The sequence below is a fragment of the Sinohyriopsis cumingii genome, chromosome 19 (genome assembly GCF_028554795.1).
Source record: "Sinohyriopsis cumingii isolate HCF-2022 chromosome 19, ASM2855479v2, whole genome shotgun sequence".
Taxonomy (NCBI): domain Eukaryota; kingdom Metazoa; phylum Mollusca; class Bivalvia; order Unionida; family Unionidae; genus Sinohyriopsis; species Sinohyriopsis cumingii.
In genome coordinates, this window is record NC_142979.1 from 60,684,961 (window position 1) to 60,703,505 (window position 18,545).

At 35.0% G+C, this 18,545-nt stretch overlaps 1 protein-coding gene across 1 annotated transcript in view; it reads left to right on the forward strand.

Annotated features, from left to right (window-relative positions):
• The window catches only part of LOC149775803 (proline dehydrogenase 1, mitochondrial-like), a 156,862-nt gene that overhangs the window by 34,114 nt on the left and 104,203 nt on the right, over positions 1–18,545 (forward strand). Inside the window, exons 2-4 of the mRNA XM_089943239.1 lie at positions 3,941–4,336; positions 10,851–11,059; positions 14,204–14,244. Coding sequence (XP_089799365.1) covers positions 4,028–4,336; positions 10,851–11,059; positions 14,204–14,244 — 559 coding nt within the window. The 5' untranslated portion in view covers positions 3,941–4,027. The remainder of the gene's footprint in view (positions 1–3,940; positions 4,337–10,850; positions 11,060–14,203; positions 14,245–18,545) is intronic.

Here is an 18,545-nt window from a genome sequence, read left to right on the forward strand (position 1 = left end):
TATGCTTGTGAAATGTCATTTTAGTACGCAATGAGGTGAAGGAAATATTATAGCATTAATATCAATAATAATAATAATAATAATAATAATAATAATGAGGATTACGCATGTCAAGAAAGATCTGTCTGCGACGTAGTCTTCAAACGTGGAACATAACTTTTAATTATTTATTTTTGATCGAATAATACTGTCATACCTGTAAAAATATAAACAATTAAAAAGAATATTTAATTACTCGGATTTCGTTAGAAGTTTTATTTGAAGATTTCACGGTTCGAAATTGCAAAATTAATTATTTTTAAACTAGATTTTCAGTTTGGCTGTGATTGTCTGAGCATGCTTTCACTCTGGACGACCATTATGTCTGATCCCATTTTGATAAAACTTGAAACAAAGGTTCAAATCATTGAATGAATAACGAGCAACAAACTTGTGTTTCGCACACACTCCAAAAACTGTGTTTGCAACCTACTTTCCAGAATTTAATTAACAGTGCTTTAAAAAAATCATGTCCGGACTTTCAAATACGTTTTAATCCTTTGCCACCATAGCTGAATTGCTTGCGATTCTTGGGATGAAGATGTGTCGCGCATCAAAACTGAGTCAGCTTGACACATTTGTAGCATTTATTAATTAGTTGTTAAAATAATTGATTTGTGGCATTGAAGAGGGGTATCTCGTGAGCCTCTCTTCACCAACAGCTTCTGTTGGCTTATGATATGTGTCCGTGTCAGACATCCTTCAACTGTCTGTCAACCATTGCTTGTTAACACCCACTAAGCAGTATTTCTGATCCGATTTTGCGTTTATATCATAACAGATCTCTGACGAGTTCGATAATTAACGAGATCTGTGCACACTACTTTGTGATCTTGCATCAGACTGATTGAGCCTGCACCCACTCTGGAGGGCCACATTTCTGATCCCATCGTAATTAAACATAAATTATAGGTTCAACTATCAAGATATTGCATGAATAACGAGGAAATCCACGTATATTTATATAGGTGATCTTGCATATGACTGATTGACCTTCTAACAGTTATGGAGGTCACAATTCTAATCCAGTTTTGATTGGTCTTGGAATAAAGGCTTATATCGTCAAGATTCTGGACGAGTTCGATTATGAGTGGGAACCACGAATGACAGTGAAGTGATATTGCATATGACTAGCTATTCTGATCCGATTTAATCAGTCTTGGTAAATAGACTTTTATCATCAGTCTCTCTGACATTTGTGTTAATGAGCGAGATTCGTGAACATTATAAATCAGATTTGCTGAATTCATAGCGATTCCGGATGCCATATTTTTGAACCTATTTTGATCAGAATCGATAAATAGGTTTATATCTTCAAGATCTCTGAGGTTTATGATAATGAGCGAGATTTGTGCATATTAATTAAGTGGTGTTGCATTTAATTGGCATAGTTTGTTACTGGTATGAATACTGTAATTCTGATCCGATTTTGATAAAATTTGTAATATAAGCTGATATTATCAAGATCTCTGATAAGAAGTTTTTAAATTTCAAGGGAAAAAGTAAAAGTCATTGCGAACAAGGATGTATAAAACAGTGACATTACGATTTATAAAGCCACATTGCCTTTTTAAGAAAACAGTGACATTGTCGTTTCTAAAGCTCCATTACATTTTTAAGAAATCAGTGAAATTGTGATTTCTACAGCCACATTTTCCATTTGAAGAAAACAACCACGTTGTGGTTTCTACAGGACCATTGTCTTTTGAAGAAAAGTCATATTGTGGTTTGTCTGGCCCCATTGCCTTTTGAAGAAAGCAACCACATCGTGGTTTGTTCAGTTCCATCATCTTCGCTAGCCATGGTTCCGATATCTTGGCATATCGAGCAAATATTTCTGAAATTCGGGTCTTTGAATTTCATTGGATGCTGCGGCAAGCCACCAAATTCAATCAAAATTAAGTTGTTCAAATTTTAACAATGATCCTACATGATCGAGACAAGAGGAACACACAACTTGAATGGACTGATAAATAAGCACTTTTCCAGTGTCAGTCCATGTTTGCATAAATACATCTCACTCCAATACACCTGTAATGGCTTCCCTCTGGTACATAGTCATACTTTCAATGTTAAACTTACAAAGTATCATTTTTAGGTCAATTGCATCCACCGTTTTGGCGGATGTACAATGCAATACGCTATTGGTTAGCGGGCATTATATACTAAGGGAGGCAACACATGAAATCCAATAGCTGCGTCTAGGACAAAGCACCAATATAGCTGTTCGATCTGCCATGGTGTAGATAGAGTTGTCGGAACCTTGGCTAGCGAAGATGCAGAACTATTGCTTTTTGAAGAAAACAGCCACATTGTGGTTTCTAAAGCTCATTTGTCTTTGTAAGATTTACGCGTTGGTTACCTTTGAGAGAACAAAAGGACCTTTTATTTTGGAGATATACGTTAACTGGCCAATACCACCAGAAAGAGTGAGCTGACTGCTTGCTTACACCTTCATTTCATTTACTAGAATCAAACTTCATGAGATGGTTTAACTTGAAGCTACAGTAGACCTACACACATTCAAAGTTAAAACGTAAACGCCGCAGCATGAGGTTTTCTATGTTTCTAGAACGTTTTTACCAACCGATTCACTAGGTTTTTATTTGCACAACTATCTCTTACATTTTCCACATTTGGTTTCATTACTGGTTTTGTGGAACTATCTCACGCATTTTCTACACAATAATCAATAATAATTATATCAAGGAATGCACTGCAGCGTCATTATATAAGTAATTACACCCTTCCCCTATGCCTAATTTCTGATAGTTTCCTGCGAGATTCAATTAAACCACTTTATTGGAAATACGTTGTGTCAGCAACCAAGTAGTTTGAGTTATTGTATAGTTCTTAACCAGAACCAATATACTGAGATTGACCTTGATTCACATTCCCATCCTGCAAAAGTCCAGTCTGTTGAACATCCACCTAATTACACAGAAAATATGCCGTTTGGATCTTTAAGATACATGTGGGATCAATAAGCTCTTCCTGGAGATCAATACAATTCCACACTGTTTATGGGTTCATCCATTTCACTTTGACCTTGAAATTAAAAATTGCAGCATTTTTTTTTTTTTAGATTTGTCATCAGGTTTGAAATTAGATATGTTGTCAGTTAACCTAACGTACTTAACATTGGGAGTATAACTGACCCTGGGCTTATATTCATTCATAGTTCAGGGGAATCAATACATGTACATAGTTTGCTGTGACCAATACAGCATAGCCAAAAAGTCAATGTAGTTTTCTCAACAGAAAATACAAAAAGTTGCTAACGCGGGGCATCAAAAGACATTAAGGACTGTAATTAAATGTGAGATGGGTAATTATATTACAATATTTATATCGATTAAAAAAAATTATGGGAAAAAAGTGTACGGCAGTAATAATGTTTTTTGTTAAGATTTTACATATATATATTTGACATTTGTTTAGTGACGCTTATTTATGAGGTACCTCATTACTTAACATCAGTGTTTCCCAGACTTTTTTGGCCGCGATCCTAATTTTTTTTTTTTTGAGCCTCAGGATCACGTTTCAATATCTCAATAAGTTTTTCAAAATCCTTTAAAAAAAAATCCTGGCGACCCTCAAGAACGTCCTCGCCACCGGGCGTTGGGAACCACTGCTTTACATTGAACGTTTTGTTGTGAAACCGCACCAGTTTTTTGCACTAGAGTGTTGTGAGTCTTGATTCTGTGTTATATTTGTGAATAGAGGTTTTGCTGCTTACTGGGATAACTGTGAATGATGCAAGAATAAGTGATAATTCAAAGAATAGGTGATAATTTCAGAGACTAAGTTAAAACTGCGCTGCTGCTTGTTCCATTAAGCGCTAGTCAAGTTGTTTTATTTTCGGCATGTCATCGTGATTTTTTTTCTTCTTTCTTTTAAGTTAAACGAATACTTGACTGTCCGTGGGAAAGGCCTTTTGTCTACCAGTGAAACGTGAAACGGGTTAAACAGGGTATATAGGACTGTAATGGCGCTGAGGGGTCACATGTATACACGTGTGCTGCTGTCAAATACAAGATATTACTGGAGGCATAGCGTTCCAACTTCGATATGTGTACCCAGGACCCACAAATCAACCCTGGTCAACGGCAGTGTGACTGCATTGCGCCAGGATGAGAATTTGGGACCGAATATTCCAAGCAAGCATCCCGAGGTGGATCTCACTTTCTCAAATTACAAAGAGGCCTATCGAAGCAAGACAATGTCAGAACTATTCAGAGCTCTTTTTGTTTTTCAGCTGTGCTCAGTTGATTTTCTAGTTGATCACAACAAGCAGGTAAGCAATCTGGAGTGTGTATGTATATTAGTATAAAGCACGATATATGATGCCATAAAACTAATATATTTTTTAACTCAGTGATAGAGGTTTCGATAATTTAAGTATTCAGTTTTGATTCCATTTGCAACACAAACAATGGATTTCAAAACCCTAACACCATATGCAAAATCTATCTTTCTGCTTCTCAGCTATAATTATCATTATCTTGAATTCCTCCCCTATAATGATCATAATCGCACTGCAGTGAAGGTTGCAACATTTTTGTTGCACTCTATGCATTTTTTTCATTATAAAAAGCTGAATTTGTACAGTTTAATAGCAAATTTAAAAACGAGCATATTATCTATATTTTGGGACAATTGACAATGCCATGGATGAAAGACCTATGGGAGTCAATCTGCAGCATGTTCCATACTCCAGCTGCACTCGGAGAAAAAAAAGAGTAATGTTATGCCTGGAATTGTTGTTGGAATGGACTTTACATTGTATCATCTTGTGTGACATGAAGAAGGACACCACTGGTGCATCACAGCTTTGCATCTGGTCCATTGAGTGTGCAGCTTTTTTTCTGTCAGACTTTCTGACATATCTCAGACACTTCTGTTTGGTGGAAGCTATTGGTTACAAACCTGGTGTCCCATTTCTGTACTCTCTCAATAGCCCCAGTGCTGTGATGTGTATAAAGGATACCAGACCATTGGTATGGGACCTTGTCGAAAGCTTTGGAGAAGTCTAGGGAAAGCACACGCAGATGCTCACCACAAGAGTGCCCTAGGGTTATAGCTTGAACAGAAAATACGAGCAAAGTTTATATTGATCATTGCTTGCATTATTCATGTTGTTGGTCAGATTTGATGTTTTTGGTTCTAGATACATATGTGATGAATTACATGTGTAATTTGGCAGCAGACTGAGGTCTATGAAATAATCCAGTAGATGGATGGTCACCTTTCTTAAGTAACAGAATAGTCCTGTATATTTTTCCAGGATCTTGTTACCTAAGCCATGGTTGGTGGATGCTTGGTGGAAATGAATTTCAATTTTGGTAGGAATGTTCCATAGGTTATGCTTTGCCAAATTTGTTCTCGATATCTACCTCAGTTATGGTATGGCCAGATTTGTTCTGGATATCTTCCCCAATTATGGTATGGCTAACTTTGTACTGGATATCTTCCCCAATTGTGGTATGGCTAATTTTGTACCGGATATCTTCCACAATTATGATATGGCTAAATTTGTTCTGGATATCTTCCACAATTATGGTATGGCTTTTATAGCAGTTATTTAGAGAACTGACTTTCAACTTCTCCAGTTTTGATTTAATTTGGTTGGAATGTGTTTTAGGACATGCTGTGCCATATTTGTTTCCAGGGTGGTTGCTTTAATAATGATGTGATTTCCACAGCAAACACATAGAACTATTTTTTTCAAGATTTTTTTTTTGAATCCCCAGAATTTGATGAGCCAATTGTAAATAAACCTGATAGGAATGTTTCTTAAGAATACTTTATCAAAGTTATAGCTGGCATGGCTTCCCCAGAAATTATGTGGCCACCTTAGCAGTTGGGTGGAAAACAAATTTATCTTTTTGAATAGTTAAGCCAAATTTGATAAAAACTTGACAGGAATGCTCTAATGATTTTTTAAAACTGTTTGGCTTTCCTAGTAATATTGTATGTTCTTTAGCTACTATTGGAAAACCAGTTTTAGTGTCTTCTCCAGAACAACAAAAGTCAGTTTTAATCAAATATAATAACAATGGTTTTCAGGATATGCTCCATTCAAAATTTTGTTGCATTTTCCATACCATCCAGGTGGAAAACTTTTGTAGAACCACTGAACTAATATTAATGAAACAACTTGGTTTGAATGTTTCTTAGGTAATGCTCCAATAAACTTTTGTATGGGGTTGTTGCCCAAAGCAGTATACTCCAATAAACTCTTGCATGGGGTTGCTGCTAAAAGAAATGTACTACAATAAACTTTTTTATGGGGTTGCTGCCCAAAGCAATGGCTTCAACAGCTAATAAATGGAAATCTCATTTTCAACTTCTCCAGAACTGCTGAGCCAGTTTTTTTTAAATTTGTAAGAATATTTCTTAGGACATGTTGTACCAGCTTTTATTCAGTTGACGTCCCTAGAATGGTGTGTTATATTTAGCATCCAAATAGAAAACGCATTTTTGACTAATCTAGAATTGCTTAGCCTGTTTTCTCATACTTGGTGTTTCATATTTATGTACTGCCAGAATTATGTTTTGTATGGTTACACTAGCATTGATGTGGCTTTCATAGTAACCATACAGAAAACCTATTTTCATCTTCTCCTGAATGAATGAAAGACTTTTCATTAAACATGGTAGGAACAATTTTAGAATTTGTACCAGATTTGTGTCCAGGATGGCTCCTTTAGTAAACGGTGTGGCTTTCTTAGTAGCTAGGTGGAAAACCTATTGTTATCTTCTCCAGAACAGCTGACCCAATTTTTATCAAACTTGGTAACATTTTCCAAGAAATGTTCTGAATGGCTTTGCTGTAAACATTGTCACTTCCGTAGCAACTAGGTGGAAAATTCTACTACTTCTCAAGATCAGCTGTTACTTTTTGTCAACCTTGGTAGGAACGATTCATAGATCATGCCCTACCAGAAATTTGTTAATGGTCGCTTCCCAAGCTATGATTTGGTTTCAGTAACAACAAGGGAGAAAATCCATTGTCATCTTCTTCCCAGACTCACTCCTAACATGTAGGCCTTTCAATGTTTGACTGACAACAGCTGTCAGTATATTCTGTAATCTAAGTAAAGAACTAATATTAGTTAATGGAGTTTTTTACACAAAGTTGCAATTATGAATCAGATAATAGCTAGATAAATTTTTATAGTCTGATATGTCAGTTGCAGCATCTATGTACCAAGAGCAACAAAGTAAATTGATGTGTCCTCATAACTGGGGGTAAACTAGATCCTGGAATCCACAATCCTACAATTTTTAAGATAGACCTAAAGGTTTGGAAGCTTGTTGAATAAGCACATAAGTGCCTGTAGCCCCATAAGATATTCACAGTATGGTCTAGGTGAGAAGTCGTTTTTATGGAGGAGATCACTCACAGCATTGCTTCTCTGCTGTAGGTGCCAGCAACTGGAATCAGCAATTGGGAAATGACATAATGCATCATTGATATCATTTTTCTTTCCTGGTATATGTTCAGCATATGTGACAAAGCCTTTTGTAGCAGCTGTCAAAATTAGCCAACACATTAGATTAATAATGTCAGGACTTTTAGTTATGCCTTTCTTTTATTATGGTTGCTGTAGCCTCATTGTCACAGTGGAAGAGAATTTTCATTTGCTGTCATTCCTGTCCCCACAACACTTCTGCTAACACTATTGGCTATAATTCATGGTAAGCTATAGACAGTTTATGAACCATGATTGTATGTAGCTCCTCTTGCCATGAATTTGCAAACCAGTGACTTCTAAACTAGCCCCAAAAGTAACTAAACCTGAAGCATCTGTGTAAAGTTCCATATCTGCAGATTCTGAGATGACATCATCTTAAAATAGAGGATTCCCATTCCACTGATAGAGAAAATCACTCCACATTTGTAAATCTTTCCTGCATTTGTTTGAAATATGCAGGTGACATTGTAGCTCCCTAACAAATGCTGATATTGAAATGTGCAGGTGGTGATGGAGCTCCCTAACAGATGTTGATATTGAAATATGCAGGTGGTGATGGAGCTCCCTAACAAATGGTGATATTGACATATGCAGGTGGTGATGGAGCTCCCTAACAAATGTTGATATTGAAATATGCAGGTGGTGATGGAGCTCCCTAACAAATGTTGATATTGAAATATGCAGGTGGTGACGGAGCTCCCTAACAAATGTTGATATTGAAATATGCAGGTGGTGATGGAGCTCGCTAACAAATGTTGATATTGAAATATGCAGGTGGTGATGGAGCTCCCTAACAAATGGTGATATTGATATATGCAGGTGGTGATGGAGCTCCCTAACAAATGGTGATATTGAAATATGCAGGCTGACAGGTGGAGTAGATTGTCAATGCCAGAATTATTCACTGCAATCCAACTGATTGCCTCTGACAGCTGGGTGAAAATCTCTGGTGAATACTGAGAACCAAACATTAGACATAACATTGAAATAATACTGATTGTTCCATTTAATGCCATGATAGGGCCACAGACTAGGGTGGATGGGGATGAGTTTAAATGCAGCGCAAATGTCAGATTTACATAACCATGCCTCTGTACCTGCCTTCCTAATTGTCTTTATGACATCATCAGCCTCGACATATTTCAAGGAAAATTTCTGTTTAACAATCAAACTATTAAGGCTTGAGTGTTCTTGATTATTATTTGGGGCTGAATGATTGACTACTAGTCTCTTTTTCTTTGAGCATTTACCCTCAGTGATTCCAGTGGGATTTTCCTGGTAAATGTGGTAAGGTGAAAACATGTTCTATAAGTTCTTGAAGTATTTGTGGCTGGGATCTAGCAGACAGCAAATTTTGACATTCAAATGTTTCTGAGGATTCACTCAGCTTGCTCATGGCATAGGAATCCATTTGATCCAAAGAATCTGCACAGTCACATCCAAAGAATGTACATGGGCATATCCAAAATAAATGCACTGCCCATCATCCAAAGAATCAGCCATTTGAGTGTATGGCACTGTTGCAATAGATGCAAAGTGCTGTTCTTCTATCAGAGAAAATGGATAGAAACAACTCTTTATCCTGGGATGGCCAATCTACAAAGATATTGTACTGTATTAAATACTGGGCATCCTTGCGAGAAAAGCATTATGATACTCATAAAACCAGTTCCATTGTATTTCCGATGCAGTTCATCAATGAAGTCAGCATATGCATCTAATTCAGGCCTCCTAAACGGACAGAACTCACAGAGAATGTTTTTGAATTTGGAGAAGGCCTTACAAAATTCAGAAATAGTGTGCTGGCCAAACTTTTTCACCACAATTTGATTGTCAACCCGGTAAATAATTTTAGTGTCTATAACGTCTACTCACAGTATTTTTTCAACCAGCACCATATATTGCATATGTTAAATTTGCATCAGTGGTTAAGTCCTGCATATGTTAAATTTGCATCAGTGGTTAAGTCCTGCATATGTTAAATTTGCATCAGTGGTTAAGTCCTGCATATGTTAAGATTGCATCAGTGGTTAAGTCCTGTATATGTTAAAATTGCATCAGTGTTTAAGTCCTGTATATGTTAAAATTGCATCAGTGGTTAAGTCCTGCTTATGTTATATTTGCATCAATGGTTAAGTCCTGCTTATGATAAATTTTCATCATTGGTTAAGTCCTGCTTATGTTCTCTGCTGGGAGTGCTGGTCAAATGATTTTGTTTTAATGTATGAGAAGCCATTGTTGGCTGAATAAATATAATCCAAAAATGGAGAATAAAAACTTTCTATTATTGAGCAGAGGAAGAAAATTTCTGCAAATAATATTAAGTTAAATACAGCGTAAGTGTAAAAAAGAACACATCAATACAGGTATATCATTTGCTGTTTGGATGTAAACACTACTGATGACACAGTCTTTAATAGAATGCTTCTACCAAGTCATCTGATTGGCTGTACATGACAACATCTCTATTACTAGCTTGTTAACATTTACTAGCTGACAATACCATCATGTCTGGGCAGAGACCTACAACAGCCAAAGAGGGGCCCATCAAGAGGTCAGATAATGATGCATTGTATATTGCTCAAACAACATTTAATCAATTAAATTAGAAGTTATTTTTGATGTAGCCATGTATCTTGATAACATAGAATGATTTTTGTCAAGCTTCCATGGAGGAAGCTCCAAATAGTGATCACTTTGGCATCTATATGTGTGTACACCAATCTGTCCATCTGTACTTAGTCAACACTTTAGATTAATCTTGGTGTTAAAGTTTTAGAGTAACCTGGGTGTTACAATTTTAGAGTAACCTGGGTGTTAGTTTTTTTCACTTAGCTATATATAAGGCAGAATTGACACAGAGGTGTTTTCTTGTTTTTAGTATATCACCAGTAATATATATGCACATTGACTTGTATCTGACTGGCTTAATTTTATAATTTGCAAGCCATAAATGATTTCTGGCTATATATAATACTAAGGAAGGTTGATTCCAAAGATGACAGTCACCTATTTTCAGGGAAGGTAATTTTGACTGGAACTGATACTAAGCTTTTTTGGACTTGTAATTCAATAATTTACACCCAAGTCATAATTCTGCAATAATTAGGATTTCTATATAAGAAAGCTTCTTCGCATGATGGGCTTGTCTGCCACTTTTCCTACATTGTGGTATAATTCCAGCCACAGTGGGGTTTAATGTGGTAATACTGCAATTTAGACACAAACTTGTTCTGACAAGAAAAAAATTGAAGATATGTAATTTATCAGTAACAATTAATCTTAGTTTTTCATGTTGATCTGTGCTGTTGATTAACTTTTCTATGTCAGCTGTTGAAATGGACAAGGATGGTTTTAGGCAAAACACTTTTTAAGAAGTTGATGAAAGCAACATTCTACGGACACTTTGTTGCTGGTGAGGATCAGGTTGCAATCCGTCCTTTAGTCAGCAGAAACCGCCAGTTTGGTGTAAAATCCATCCTTGACTATAGCGTAGAAGAGGACATCTCAACTGAGCAAGCGAAGAAGTCAGAGATGGAGTGAGTATTAAGAAATTAAAACCTTGTGGTAAATGACAGCATATGGATGAGGCTGGATCATCCTTTATAGGCATTTGTCCAGTCTGTAAAGGACACTAAAGGATAACAATGCAGGTGACCTTTGCATTGAAACCATTCTATAAAGGACACTAATGGATAACAATGCTGGTGGCCTTTGCAATGAAACCAGTCTATAAAGGACACTAATGGATAACAATGCTGGTGGCCTTTGCAGTGTAACCAGTCTGTAAAGGACACTAATGGATAACAATGCAGGTGACCTTTGCATTGAAACCAGTCTATAAAGGACACTAATGGATAACAATGCAGGTGACCTTTGCAGTGAAACCAGTCTATAAAGGACACTAATGGATAACAATGCAGGTGACCTTTGCAGTGAAACCAGTCTATAAAGGACACTAATGGATAACAATGCAGGTGACCTTTGCATTGAAACCATTCTATAAAGGACACTAATGGATAACAATGCTGGTGGCCTTTGCAATGAAACCAGTCTATAAAGGACACTAATGGATAACAATGCTGGTGGCCTTTGCAGTGTAACCAGTCTGTAAAGGACACTAATGGATAACAATGCAGGTGACCTTTGCATTGAAACCAGTCTATAAAGGACACTAATGGATAACAATGCAGGTGACCTTTGCAGTGAAACCAGTCTATAAAGGACACTAATGGATAACAATGCAGGTGACCTTTGCAGTGAAACCAGTCTATAAAGGACACTAATGGATAACAATGCAGGTGACCTTTGCAGTGAAACCAGTCTATAAAGGACACTTAATAGATAACAAAGCAGGTTTCCTTTGCAGTGAAACCCTTCTCTAAAGAATAAAAAAGAAGCAAAGAGTTTTACTGTATATGGAAAACTAAGATTGAAGTATATTTATACCCTAATATGCATATCATATATGCTTAGTGATAGGTTGAGTTCAGCTGCATAAAGCACCTGCAGATCAGCGTCTTTTTCATTTGTTCTATTGATTTTTCGTAACAAGCTGCATAGACCCAGATCTGCTGGCACATTATGTTAATGCAGTACATCTGGGTCTGTGCATTTTGCAGTTGGACTCAGTTTATAAGCAAGTATATATAGGACATTTGTGTATTATTTAAGACAACTTTAGTTTAATTAAACATTAAAAGCCTTGAAGTTTGTTTGTAACAAACATGTGCAAGGACATCATACAAATCTCCCATGACCAAAGATCATTATTCTATATTAAGATGGACGTCCTGTATGTTAAACAATAAGTGACCTTTGTCCTCATTTGACAGGTGTTTTTTCTATAACTGACAATCAATTCTTTTTATGTAACTCTTTAGAAGTGTCCTTTATGAATGCATGTTCATTATTTAGAAGTATTCTTTAAAGTAGGTTGTACTGTACATGTTCTTAGTGTGGATGATCCATTGACAATTTGGAATGATTGTAGTTAACAAGTACAGCACTGAATTGTTATAGAGGTCTCATCAGTGATGGGGATATCAATGAAGTGTATATTACTTTTGTTGGCAATATTGCAAGCAAGTTTATTACTGAATAAGGTTTGTATTACTATTTGGTTGCATGTTTAGAAGAAATCCTTTCTTATTGTGTATTTTATTTGGACTTGAGCTGGTACAAATTGAAACTGGGTTTGAATTTTTTGGTTTATTTTATTGCATGCCAGAGATTTCTACCTTTCAGACCCATTTGTGGCAGATATCCAGTTGCCCTATTTTCCATCAAGTTTAATCAGTCAATAATATTTTGACTGGACTGTGGGGTGGAGAGGGTGTAAGATCTGGATCTTTTTCTGGTACAAGCAACTTTTATTTGCTAAAGAAAACAGTATTTCTGACTTGATTCTTTCTGGGTTGTAACTCTGCTATATTTATGGAAAATCTAATTGGACTAAATATACAAGTATACTCATTGGGTATGTTACTATTATGGAAAATCTAATCGGACTAAATATACAAATATAGTCATTGGGTATGTTACTATTATGGAAAATCTAATTGGACTAAATATACAAATATAGTCATTGGGTATGTTACTATGATGGAAAATCTAATCGGACTAAATATACCAATATAGTCATTGGGTATGTTACTATTATGGAAAATCTAATTGGACTAAATATACAAATATACTCATTGGGTATGTTACTATTATGGAAAATCTAATTGGACTAAATATACAAATATAGTCATTGGGTATGTTACTATGATGGAAAATCTAATTGGACTAAATATACAAATATACTCATTGGGTATGTTACTATTATGGAAAATCTAATTGGACTAAATATACAAATATAGTCTTTGGGTATGTTACTATGATGGAAAATCTAATTGGACTAAATGTACAAATATAGTCATTGGGTATGTTACTATGATGGAAAATCTACTTGGACTAAATATACAAATATAGTCATTGGGTATGTTACTATGATGGAAAATCTGATCAGACTAAATATACAAGTATGCTCATTGGGTATGTTGCTATGATGGAAAATCTAATCGGACTAAATATACAAGTATATCATTGGGTATGTTACTATTATGGAAAATCTAATTGGACTAAATATAGAAGTATATCATTGGGTATGTTACTATGATGGAAAATCTAATTGGACTAAATATACAAGTATACTCATTGGGTATGTTACTATTATGGAAAATCTAATTGGACTAAATATACAAGTATACTCATTGGGTATGTTACTATTATGGAAAACCTAATTGGACTAAATATACAAGTATACTCATTGGGTATGTTACTATGATGGAAAATCTAATTGGACTAAATATAGAAGTATATCATTGGGTATGTTACTATGATGGAAAATCTAATTAGACTAAATATACAAGTATACTCATTGGGTATGTTACTATGATGGAAAATCTGATCAGACTAAATATACAAGTATACTCATTGGGTATGTTACTATGATGGAAAATCTGATCAGACTAAATATACAAGTATACTCATTGGGTATGTTACTATTATGGAAAATCTAATCAGACTAAATATACAAGTATACTCATTGGGTATGTTACTATTATGGAAAACCTAATCGGACTAAATATACAAGTATACTCATTGGGTATGTTACTTAATATACATTTTTATTACAGGTCTTGTGTTCCAGCAAAAACAACTGACAGCTACCGAAAAGGTAATAATGATAGTCTTCCAGATATGGTTTCTTAATTAAATTTAAGTAGAACCTGTCTTGTAAGACAGCTGTTTCTGCTCAAAGATGTATAATGTCTCAAGACAAATGGTTTCTCATAACAGGTCACAACATTATGTAATCAGTCAATTTGTGTTTTGAGAACACTGGTCTTTGAAGACAGATGTTCTCATAAACACTTTTGGAGAACACATAGTCTTGTAACAGTGGTCTTTGAAGACAGATGGTCTCATGAAAGTGGTCTTTCAAGACAGGTTTTACTGTTTATATGATTTGATATTTTACATGCTTTAATTCATTTTTCATTGTTAAATTAACAGTGTCCTTATAAAAATTACCATTTCTAAAATTGTAATACATCTTACATTATGGCTAACTTTAGTTTGTGGGGAAGAAAAATTGATAACATTTCAGGCTGCCACAAATTTCATACAAACTGCCTTTTCATTATCTTTTGTAGTGGCTCAAAATTTACAATTAAAAGTACAAGGCTTAGTAATTGCAACGATAAAACATTGTTACTGTTTGTAAAAGTCGATGGCTACAATGTTAAAGTTGAACGTTTTATGGGGTGGTTGCCTACAGTTCATGAGAAGGCTATTGATGCTACCACACAGGAGAAAATCATGAAATTTCCCAGATAATGCATTTTAAAATTATACTGTTAGATGAAAAGTTGTCCTTTTTTTCTTGTTATGATCAAGATGCTTTATGTAACTGATTTTAGGGTTATGTATCATAAAAGAATGGGGAGGGGGACATGAGGCATTTTGGTAACATTAATAAATTTTATGTGGTTTGCCATGTTAAGGCAAGGAAATAGCTCAACAGTTCAAGTATGCATGGAACATTTGTTCCAGTTGTACACACTTTATAATATATATATATATATATATATATATATATATATATATATATATATATATATATATATATATATATATATATATATATATATGTAATGTTGTAGTAATTACTTTATGTTAGGACCAATACACAGATGGCTTCGGACTAAAATGAATAAAATCAAAATGTTTTGTTTAAATGCAATGGAAATAATTATTCATTTTTATCAAATTTATTTTACATTTATTTGTGAAATGTTGCTGATCCAGAGTTGTTTTAAATTTGTAAAAGAACTCGAAGACTTTGAGTTTACTGAATAAATACAGTAATGAATGATATTTCATATTTTCTGTTAACAGCAGCAAAATGTAAGAATTTCAATTTTTTATGAAATGTGCACTTTGGGACTTAAATTTTGAGTGATCTCCGACTTGTAACTTTTCTAGCTTTGTGTGCTTTGCGAAGAACTTATCAACATAATGCTCTTTGTACTTGACTTTTTGTGTCCCAAGTTGCTCCTGTCCATCTCATGCTAGCTTGTTAGCAAAATTGCACAAAACCACATAATATACTTGGGACCAGTGACATTCATTAGGTACATGTACGTTTCTCTTTTATATAGATGATGAGATTATGTTTTCATGCAGTTAAAATTATGGGCATTTTTTAAAGGGTAATTTTGCACTCACTGGACTTTAAATCTCATAATTACTTATCAATTGCTTTGCCTTGGCAAATTAAATTTTGTAGGCATTGCTACAATACTTGGCAAATTAAATTTTGTAGACATTGCTATGATACTTGGCAAATTAAATTTTGTAGACATTGCTACGATACTTGGCAAATTAAATTTTGTAGACATTGCTATGATACTTGGCAAATTAAATTTTGTAGACATTGCTACAATACTTGGCAAATTAAATTTTGTAGACATTGCTATGATACTTGGCAAATTAAATTTTGTAGGCATTGCTACAGTACTTGGAAAATTAAATTTTGTAGGCATTGCCACGATACTTGGCAAATTAAATTTTGTAGGCATTGCTGCAGTACTTGGAAAATTAAATTTTGTAGGCATTGCTACAATACTTGGCAAATTAAATTTTGTAGACATTGCTATGATACTTGGCAAATTAAATTTTGTAGGCATTGCTACGATACTTGGCAAATTAAATTTTGTAGGCACTGCTACGATACTTGGAAAATTAAATTTTGTAGGCATTGCTACAATACCTGGCAAATTAAATTTTGTAGGCATTACTACGATACTTGGCAAATTAAATTTTGTAGACATTGCTACAATACTTGGCAAATTAAATTTTGTTGGCATTGCTACAATACTCACACATTGTAAAGACCATATTTCACTTGTGCTGGAGGAGGTTGCAGTTGAGCATAGTTCAGTGAGGAGGAGGTTGCAGTTGAGCATAGTTCAGTAGCTGTGCAAGTGAAATCCCCTCTCTAGCTGCACTTCATATGGTGTACCGTATTTCATGTATTTTTTATTACCCTTTAATTTTTCATACACAATCCAGTTATCAAAAAAATAATTATTTAAATGTATTATGATTTTTTGTACATATCACTTTGTATTTTTCGAAAAATCCATTAAATTATTGGACATACGATTTCTATTAAGAAGATTTATGTTTGCAGTAAAAGATCAAAAATACCGTATTTTGATTTTACAAAAATGAATAATTGTTGGTGAGAAAATACAATGATTGATGCATAAGCTCTCTTATTGTCATTACAACATCTACTGGTGTTTATTAACAAATGGACAAAGAACTTCACAGAACATATTTTTAAACATTGTTAATTAGTTCTCCTTGTTAAGTCAGTCACCGTAACAAAACACCACATGCATTTTAAAATGAGTTCAGAAGCCTTTTGATGTTTTCTTACCCAACAAAAATTACATCTTAGAACATGTTAAAGTGAAGACTACAGACCATTGGTCAACTAGTCTTATTGTTTCATTATAATAATAATAATAATAATGAGGACTTTGTATAGCGATTAATCTTTAGAAGCTCTAAGTGATTTACAACATTAGATAACACCTATAACATAAAAAAACATAGTGATATTATTACAAAAAAACAAACACCAAAGAAATTAAAAAAAAACATAAACAACATGCTGAAATTATTTAAAGTAATGAACATTATTAAGTCTTTAAGTTTGTTCTTGCAGTTGAAATAAGTGAGTTTTAAGAGCACTCTTGAATGGGATCAGTGTGTCTTTGTGTCCAGGGGCCCCGAGTGGCCGAGTGGTCTAAAGCGCTCACCGTTCCGGATCACTGCCATCTCACCTCTGTCTGCGTATGTTTGAGTCCAAGGCTCGGCTAGCGTGGGTACGTGGGAAAGCCTGCCAGTAGCTTCTCGTGGGTCGGTGGTTCTTTCCTGGGTTTTCCAGGGTTCTTCCTCCACCAGTTATACTGGCCGCCATATATGGCCTATCTTGTGCTGAAAATGGTGTTAAACCCCAGAACAACAACAACAACAACTTTGTGTCCAAGTTCAGTGGGCAATTCATTCCATGTTGCTGGGCCCTGGTATGTATATAGTCATACAAATATCAAATATAAAATCCTTGTCATTTTCTATCATAAAATCAACATTTTATTGCAAATCGAATTTATCCTTATAACATCTGCTGTATGGAAAATGGCTTCAGTAGCACATTGACAGATTTTTATTTCCCTAAAGAGAGCCTCATTTCCCTACTGGCAGCCTGGCTGATTTGACCTCTTCTGTTAATTCTTGCCCTCAGTCTGGTTTCAACTGGAATAACCAAAGCACCTAGCATGTTGAATATACGTGTAAATAACACTTCATAACCATGTGGTTGTTGTGACAATGTATATCATAATTAGAACAAGAATAAATAGTTGATTTAGCAATGTTTATTGATAATGGAATATAGTAGGGTCATAATACATGAGGATTATCACAAAAGCTACAAATAAAAACTGCCCTGAATAAATACATTCTTGTACACTGACAAAATTTTGTTTCATCTCTCTCTTTCTCTACTGCTCCGGTGGCCTAGTGGTTAGAGCATCCGCCTTGGATGGGGGAGGTCGTGGGTTCGATCCCTGGCTGAGTCATACTAAAGACTTAAAAAATGGTACTAACAGCTGCCTTGCTTGGCTCTCAGCATTAAGAAGTTAGTGTTAGGACTTGGCGGCCTGGTGTCAGGATAATGTGACTGGGTGGGACATCATGCTACATGTCTGCGGCATGATGCCCCAGTGCTAGACATCACTATAAACTGCCACATTACAGACGTGTTAAAGCTACGCTAAAAATCTAAATCACACACACACACACACACTTTCTCTCTCTCTCTATCTCACAATCACACACATGCTCATGCGCATTAACTAAAACATGATTTCAGGTTCTTTATTTTTTTTATTGCAATTTGAG